This window comes from Limulus polyphemus, unplaced genomic scaffold, assembly GCF_000517525.1.
Source record: "Limulus polyphemus unplaced genomic scaffold, Limulus_polyphemus-2.1.2 Scaffold728, whole genome shotgun sequence".
NCBI classification, from domain to species: Eukaryota; Metazoa; Arthropoda; class Merostomata; order Xiphosura; family Limulidae; genus Limulus; species Limulus polyphemus.
Genome location: NW_013666338.1, coordinates 55,208 through 64,628, shown reverse-complemented (window position 1 = coordinate 64,628; position 9,421 = coordinate 55,208). Strand labels below are relative to the sequence as shown.

The 9,421-nt window shown below is 33.7% G+C and overlaps 1 protein-coding gene across 1 annotated transcript; it reads left to right on the top strand.

The window, feature by feature from the left end:
- Positions 1-901: 901 nt before the first annotated feature.
- Positions 902-5,472, top strand: LOC106460201 (methyltransferase-like protein 7A). Its single transcript, XM_022386863.1, has 3 exons — positions 902-1,004; positions 1,396-1,535; positions 5,002-5,472. The coding sequence occupies exons 1-3, from the start codon at positions 1,001-1,003 to the stop codon at positions 5,242-5,244; spliced, it is 387 nt and encodes a 128-aa protein (XP_022242571.1). The 5' UTR covers positions 902-1,000; the 3' UTR covers positions 5,245-5,472.
- The last annotated feature ends 3,949 nt before the right edge of the window (positions 5,473-9,421 follow it).

Below are 9,421 nucleotides of genomic sequence, written 5' to 3'. Positions count from 1 at the left end.
TCAATCTCTTCGATCTATCTCTTCAATCGCGCTGGTTTTTTTCGCCAGGCTTATATACTAAAAAAGAGGGCGCCTCGAACAAACTAGAGTTGCCAGGAAAATTCATGATCCTTCGAGAAACTCCAGCGCTCATGTTTCCAGACTCACGTGACTTTCGCTGTCGTAACAGTATTTTAAAAACAACGTTTTGCTGAATTCGATTATATCGCGGGTATGATGCAGGGTAAAAAAATCGGACTTTGTTTTGACTGTGCGGGTGGAGCGAGGCGAAATAACGAACTGAGTGAGTGAGCAGCAACTGAGAGATAGAGGCGTCTGGCTCCGCTTCTTTTATGCTCAGTCGAGATACTTCTTGAATGTTCTTGTGAACTGAGCACGTGAGGGTTTCGTAATTGCCAGGCAGAGCAGGTGAGCGTGGGAATAAAGCAAAAATGATGAAATTCACTACAATTATATCGAGAACAAAGAGCATATATGAACAATATATTTGGAATTTTACACCAAATACAATACAGTCAATGTTCGATGTTATCAAAAATGTATACATTTTACCCATTAGAATGCCCAAGTGAACTTAATTTCACAGCATAAATCTACTGTATTGAATTGATTGCACAGTATTTCACATAGTTATTAAATATTGAAATATTACATTAACTCAAAATCTAGAGGGATGGACAAATTCTGGCTACATTTTTGAAATCAGCACCATCAAATTATCCCGAATCACTTGAATTTTCTCCAGTAGCAAATTTTTTGTTGTCTAGTGTTATTCATACGGTTTTTTATAATTGCGTTTATAAATTATGTAACCATTTTTATGTTGCAGTTTTCGACCAGTAGGTAACTGTTGTGTCAAATTATTGAGTATGATATATTATTGATAAGAGAGTCAGAAATCGTAAGATCGTAGAGTTGAATGTGAATTTTTAGTCACGCGGGAGTTCACATAGCTCTAAAACATGAATTATTAGAGATTTCGATTTTTAAGAAAATCAAAATGGGTAGTCTTGACGCTTCATTGTCCCTATTTTTATGGGAAAGTTTTTATCTGTGGATATTGTTATTTATAGTGTTTATAACATTATTTGATAGAAAGTTCCATTGTTTTAGGAAAAGGTTTTCTTGCCCAATTAAATACTTGTCTGCTCAAGAAACTAGTGAAACTAAAATGTATGAAATAAAAAAGCGTTTGTTTCGTGTTCTTCACAACCTTAAATCAAAAGATTGGAAATTAAGAAACATTGGTGTAATTCGTGTTTTGGAAATTGCCCCAGGAACCGGTGTTAATTTAAAGTATTATCCAAATAATTCTTACCTAATCATTGTAGAACCTAATCAGCATAATAAAGTAGTCTTTGCTGAGAGTTTTAACCCACTCTGTATTATCACTAGAACACTTCATACAAGGAGAACCCAAAGAAATTTCAAAGGTAGAGGGTGGGTGTGTGGACGCTGTAGTTTCCACAAATGCCTTATGTACAGTGAGAGATGTGAAGTCTGTTCTTAAAGAAATAAAACGAGTTCTTGCAGCGGTGAGTAACACGTATGCTTATAATAATTAATGTTAATAATAATATTGCCTGACAGTAAGACTAAGTTGCATAAGGACAACAAAACTAGTACAAGAATCAGGTAGATATAAGGAAAGACTAATGGTAAAAAGCCACAAAACTAGCACATTATACTTCCAAGGTGTAGGCAAACTTAACAGTAAGACTAAGTTGCACTTGTTAATCATATTATTGTAGGTTATCTATTATATTTTTCTCCTATTTAAATGCCTACCCTAAGAAGCTTTACTGATTGAAAATGTATAGTATTTAGTGATACATCTTCAAAGAAAGACCTCGAGATACATGTGTATTGTAACATTGTTTCTTCTTTGCCAGTTCTCTTGAATTATGATAAAAATAATTCAATGTCCAGTCCACATTGGAAGAATAAATCACTTTATTTCTTCTTTAATGCTTCTTTACAGATTTTTACACTTTGTAATTTGCTGTAGACGTACATTTATAAATGATGTTAAAACTCTCTAATAACAATACTAGGACTAACATACAATCATTCCACATATTTGCGGTGACCACCAAGTATTCCAAAGGCCCAATAGTCACAGAGTTTTGGTTTTTGCGATACGAGTCCAGATTGAATGAAGAAACAGATTCATAGGTCCATAATAGATGCATGCAATCTCATATGAAAAGTTTAAAGGTTTCTCTCCTTTTAAATACAAACAACAGAAATGTTTTAATCAACATTATAGTGTACAGCTCATCACATTGGCTTGATGTCAAGATAATATTACTGTCTGGAAGCTTTCAACGTGGTTAATGAGCTGGGAATATAACATTCATTGTCACAGAACTATGGAATAAGAATCTTGAATGTCCATTCTGTAAGAAAAGCTAGATTCTCAAATCCAATTGTGATGTGTAAATATGTGGGCTCTGCAGCTAACACTATACATGTATACAAGAAAATAACATCAGGGAAATTATGATAAACATGAGAAATTGCAGTCTTTTATGTCATATTCTGGGGTGTATTTGTCATAAAATTGCACAAATTTAATCAAAGAATCAATTTAACATTTTACCTATTAAAAGAAAGTTAAAGCTTTATCAGGCCTTCAGTGTAATGTGCCCTCAGACTAATGGACCATCACCCTTACTTGTACATGATAGCATGATAATTTTTTTTTCTCACAACTAACTTTCAACTCAACTAACTCTACTACTTTGAGGCTTCACTGACCCATTTATATAAATAAGCCTTGTTCTATAGAGTTATAGGACTATATGAACTTTACATCCCAAACACCCACAGGTCCCTCTAGCTAACAAATAAATTACAACATTAACAAATATATAGCTGACAAAAGCATGTTAAAAGGTACAGTCATATGCTCTGACAACAATGTAATGAGGTCTTACTAATGCTCAAGAAACTCGGGTACAGTTCATTCTGGCCATCACTTATTTTCAATTTGTTGAAAAAATTATAGTGACTATTAGAGAAGGTTCATAGGATGATTCTGGGCAGGAAAAGGTTATCTTACTGGCAGTTTTATCTTCTTAACAGAGTTATTAGTTTATGGAATTAGTTGAATGTAATCAGCAGTTGTGGAAGCTCACATGTTAGATGCCATCCATATACTGTGTAAGATAAATACTACCAAAAACAAGAAGGCCTAGCTATGAACTCACCCTCATCTTCAGTATTCTTTAACCTCTACTTGGAGCATTTCAAAGTTAACACCCTCAAAACAGCCATTTAGTGCACCTAGATTTGAATTGGATATGTTGATGATACATTCGAATATGGCAACTATTGACAAGATTTAAGAATTCATGGCCCAGTTGAACAAACAATATTCCACAATATAATCTGCAATGTAAAAAGGAAAGATAAACTCTCATTCCATGGTGTGATGGTTACCAAGACACATAATTCATATAATATAGGAGTTTACAAGAAACCCACAGGTACTGATAAATCAAACCATCCCAACAGTGTAAGTACAAAGGGTGTCATATACTACCCAGTTTCTAGAATGAACAAGATTTTTTATACTGAAGAAGCTAGGAAGATGGACGAAAAACACATAACTGCAACCGTTTTAAAAATGGATATTCAGAACACGATGAAGAAAAAGTAAACAATGAAAAAACTACAGATATATACAGTCATATTCCTCTATATCAGAAGTCTTACTGAAAACATAAAGAGAATATGTAAACAATATAAAGTCAGAACAGCATTAAGAAACCACAAAATAATACAACAGCATTTAATAAACATCAAGTAAACCAAAAGACCCAGTGAAGAGGAAATACAGGATTCCCTGTTAATGTGGATTCCAATACATTGGAAAAACAAAACAAACAACCAAAGTTAGAGTTCAAAAGCATAATAAACATAAAAATGTTTGTAATATTGATCTATTTGCATTAACCCATCATACCAAAGGTGAAGGCCATTTGATAAATTGGAATAATACTGAAATAATAGAATGTGAATCCTACAAACATAAGAGACAGAATTATTATACAAGTTTTTACATCTATCTAACTGATAACACTTTTAGTCAACATAGCATTAGAATCAGCAAAATTTAGACACCCCTCTATAAAATATACAAATATACTAGAGGGGTGCTCGTAGAACCCTTACCTGTGCCATGCAGTGTTGTTCATATTCAGCTCTCAAAAAATATGGAAATGTGTCCGTATGTCCGTTTTTATCAACATATGTGGATCACTTTCACAGTACAACGAGGAATAATATTCTACATATGTCCACCAAGTTTCATCAGAATCCGATCATTTTTGACTGAGTTATGGAGCAAAAGTAGTGTGAAAAATCAGTCCCTATGTTAGCAGATAGGGATTTTGTATTTTTTGTTTTCGTGACCATGACCTTTGACCTTGATTTTCCAAAAAACTAATCATTTCTAAGTTGGGTCATAGTCTAAATGTATAACATCTTGCATCCAAGTCCATTCAGCCATTTTCGAGAAATCTTGCTGATAAACACATACACACACACACACACACGGGTGAAAACATGACCTCCATCCACCTTCAGTGGTGGAGGTAATAAGGTGATTCAAGTTCTAATTGGGAGACTCCATGTAAGTAGATAACATACCAGACTTCCATCAAGAAGACTGGATTCAATCTTGGCCAGTACCAACTCAGAAATTATCCTTCTAAGGACTTCCTTGAAGGTGGCAGAAAAATATCAGCCAAAATGAAAATAAAAAACTAGTTAGTTATTAGGATGTTATTTATAAAAAAAAAAAAAGTTACTAATTAATAATTAGACTTAGGTGATTATATAGGCTAATAACTATTATAGCAATTGAAATCTGATTTCGTAACCTAACCAGAAGCACTCTGTGACAGACTTGTTTAATACAGTTTTTTAGTATACAAGATTGTAAAATTTTTATTTTTATTTTGAAATGTACAATAAAATTTCTTACCTTTTCAGGATGGAATATTTTTATACATCGAACACGTGCATCATGAGAGAAGTTGGAAAAGACTGGCTCAGAACATTATTAACCCAATTTGGGGGATCGTGTTTGATGGTTGTAATCTGACAAGGGACACTGCTGCTCTTGTGGTACAAGCTGGATTCTCTAATGTCTCTCAAAACAAATTATACAAACCGTGGGGAACATTTATGGGAATATTTGGTCACCCAACATTGGTGGGCACTGCAATAAAATAAACTTTTGATGTTTCTTGCAAAACTTCTGTAGATGTATTGGTGTAATCTATATTTTCCATAAGCCATTGATGATATAGTAATAAAATTTAGAGTAATTATGTCTCACTTTAATTTAAAAATATTCCAGTTTGCTTTGTTATACTTAATATAAGTTTCTCTGAATGCTAATGTTTGTACTTTAATGTCAGTAGTTATTACCTTTCAATAAAAAATAGTTATTTAGATTAACTTATTATTCATAACATTTTGTAAAACATAAGTTTGGGTCTTTCAACAAATAACTGTGTATGGTAGTCATAAATATCGATTTTGTATCATAAAGGAAGGTTTTTTCTTGTTCACAAACTAATTCAGGGATTTTATGCTTATTGTATTTCATAAAGTGTTTAAATATGCTAATAATATGAAGATGCTTAATAATTGAGAAAGTGATGAGACATTTCTGTTAATGCTGGTTAATAACTAATTAGTAACTAGAAATGGCTGCTTAACTGATCTAGTAATGAGACATTTTGTGTCCAAAGGTTTATGGTCAGTCCAACTTGCCAAGGGCGATGGAGCTAGATGTGTGCTTGTAAAGAGGCTCAAAGTGAAGTCAAATCCCTAGTTAATGCAGGAACAACAAAAGTATTATTCAACTTTATGGCACTCCCAGTGAAGTTGCTACTTTGGCCAGGTGATACAATTTTTTTTGTGGCAATTGTTGACAAGCTACATTTGAGTGGATAAGCATATTTCCAGCTACATTTTGAAATTGACACTTGTAGATTGAAGTTTGATTTTTTCAATCTGGTTTAAGCATTGGTATTTTAGAGATTAACCTACTGCAGAAATTGTCAGTCAGTTTAAACAGTACTGTTGGTTAATTGTATTTCTGTAGGAAAGATTGGATCCAAGAACAGGGAACTTCACAAGTACATGTTGAAGAAAAAGTCATAGTGCCTTATTCAAAAAGTGGTGATTTTGGTGGATAATGGATTCAGTCTAGTACATTATCAACATCTGCTGTGGAGATATAACTATTGCATGAAACACAATGCTTTCTGTACAGAAATCATGCTGCAATTGCTTGAACAATTCTCTCTCCAAGTGCTGGCATTATCTTAGTGTTGATCTCTTAATATGAATATTCAGCTGAATCATCAATAGTAAAGTGAATGAAATGGAAATGACTAAAATCAGTTGCACAACTAGGTTTGCTGAGGCTCTACTGTGGTCAAATATAAATGGATGGTTGCCAGCACATCTTAGATTACTTGTTGAAATTTGTTTAGACAGTTTGGACTCAATACAGCAATGATAAGGACTCTGTGAGCTGGAATTTAAATATGTTGATATGTTTGTGGGAGGAGATGTCTATTTGGTGGACAGCAGTAACATGCCACTGTTTATATTTAGGTGACATGTAATATCAAACTACTGCTGTGCTGACTTCTCTGACACAATAGAAACATAGCCACTGGTGAGATCATGCATATGTTGAAGGATGTAGTCGTACAACCTTTGAAGAGTGCTTGGCCAACTCTAATAATGACCATCAGGAAGGAGGGTGTGACAAGATTCTGTGTAGACTTTTCATGAATGAATGGGTCATACACATTGACACGATTCTACCGTCAGGAATAAATAAATATCTGGAAATGCTAGAAGGTGCCTATTGAATCATCACATTAAAGGTGGTTTCTAGATACTAACAAAGCAAGCTGACCAAAGATTGCTCTCAAAGCCTCTTGTGTTTGAAAGGAACAATCATTCCCACATCCCATCATGCTTGTAATCTGTTGCTTATGAGAATTGCTTATCATGTACCTTGAAATTTTGTTTATTTTTTCACAAAACAATCTCAATATAAACATCCTGTTGTATTACATTATTACTATACATCATATTTTATTAAATTGAAAGTCTTAATTCACCAGTTATCAGCTTGTCTCAACTGTTAAAATGACATAGGTTGATACATTGGCATTGATAAAACTTTTATATTTTAATAGGAGTATTGACAAGAGGAATCACCCTGACAAACAAATTTCCAGCAGAGTAATTCGTAGCTCTCATACCATTTACAGACATGAGAGACTGCTTGAGATGACCAGTATGAATTTCTAATCATGTCCTTTTGTATATGTAAAGCACCTACCACTTTTAAATGAATTTTAGATGGATTGAAAATGTTGATCTAGCATTTCACCTTCGGACACTTGCTTTAGTGAGGCTTTATTGTTAGCTTATCCTAGACAAGACTATCCATTCACCCTTGATACTGATGCCAATAATAGTACAGTCCGAGTGATATTATTGCAAGTGATCACACATATTAGTGGTATGCTGATGGCTCCTGGATGAAAATACTGTGTAACAAAGAAGGATCTGCTTCCAGATATAGTATTTGTTAATATTTCAACTGTATGGTAGGAAGTTCACTATTTGAGAGAACTATACGCATCACACAGTAATATCTTATAAACTTCAACAATTTGGATCAAATCATGAAAGGAGTAAGACACTGTTGTATGTCATCATCTGTAGCAATAATTCAGAATGATTGTCTTGCCAAATTGTATACATTCAGTGAATATCCAAATTCAGTGCAGCTGAAATTATTTGCAGCAGTAGTGACTGTTGACCATATAATGATGATTTCACTGGTGGGTTGACTACATAAATAACACTTTGGGAGCTCTATGAAGAGCAACTGTAGAATCAGGATCTAGCTTTAGCACTACTTGTCATGCAGCACTGTGAAACCTGACTTTCATAGATAAAGGAACATAGTATAAATGCATGTAATCTGTGGTACATGAAGATCTGCTGTACTGCTACCACCATCCGTAATTCTCAATCTGTGACTTAAATAGTACTCTTTGCATAATGTAAGAACTGGAGGCGAGTAGGGTGTTCCTTTCATTTATGCTAATGTGTAAGGTTGGTTTTTGGGTTGCATTTGGATTGATACATAGCATAGTGATGTAAATACTACTATGTGTGCTGCCCAGAAGAAAAGCCAATTACACCATGTAATGTGTTTTGACAGAAGCTTTATTGGTCTTTCCAGATAATAGGTCTGGATGTAGCTAGTTATCTTCCAGAGACTTGAGTAGGTAACTAGTCAGTATTGATTACTGTGGGCTAAAATGGTTGATGTATTGACTCATCAGTGAACATCATGATTCAAAACACCTGGAGACATTCACAAGGACAATGAAGTTAATTCCAGTAACCAAGTGTTTGCTCAGTTTTGTAAGGTGTTGGGTGTGGTGAAGACATGCATTTTGTTGTATCTTCTACACGCTGATGGTTTGGTAAAAGAGGTAATACAGATTATCAAGTTTATGCATACAAGGTTTGAGAATTCTGACTGAAATGAATATTTTTGTACATTATGTTTTTATGATTCAGCACTTGGGCAAGTATGCCATGTGATAGAAGAGACAGTAAATAAATGAAATTTTAATCATGGAAGCTCGAAGTGATCTCTTTTTCATTATCAAAGGAACTATTAGCAACATGAATAAAAAAAAGGATGGCAAGAGCTTGTCTTGTTTAACTTAGATGTCTTGTTTTGACATCACACCTTTACATTTTTATACATAATTATAAAACTTCCCTTTTTTTAAGCTTGACATTTTATGAAATTTGACTCATTTTTGTAGATTTTACATATCTATAAAGCTGGCCTTATTATTTTAACTCCAATGTTTTCAACATTGTTGTCACTGCTGCTTAACTTTACAGGGCATTAAAGCAAAAAACAGATTTCAGCAGTATATTAATAACTTTTATACACCCTAGTGTTGAAACTGGTTTGATTCCCCAATTCTGATTAGTCTGTACAAGGTCATGTGCCCATATAGGATTCACTCTTTTGTTTAATATATGTTTTCTTTCTCAACAAGAGGAACAATAGTTTTACCAACTTTTTACCCAATTATTTCTCGATGTCCAACGTTAAATTGATGTTTTGTGTGTGATGCTAGAATGTTTACATCTGTTAAGAAATAAGAATAATGACATTACAGCACTTAGAACAGTTGTGGTAATACTTCAGATTTGGTCAAACATTCAATCCTATTTGTATAGTCATAGTAGTGCCTTTATTTATTTTTTAACTTAACTAGAGTCACTCTGACTAGAACTAAATTTAGCTCCATAAGACCAAATTCTTTACCATTCTGGT

Coding starts and splice junctions, on each gene's coding strand:
- LOC106460201 (XM_022386863.1), top strand. Junction 1,536..5,001: donor TAAAACGAGTTCTTGCAGCG/GTGAGTAACACG, acceptor TTACCTTTTCAG/GATGGAATATTTTTATACAT.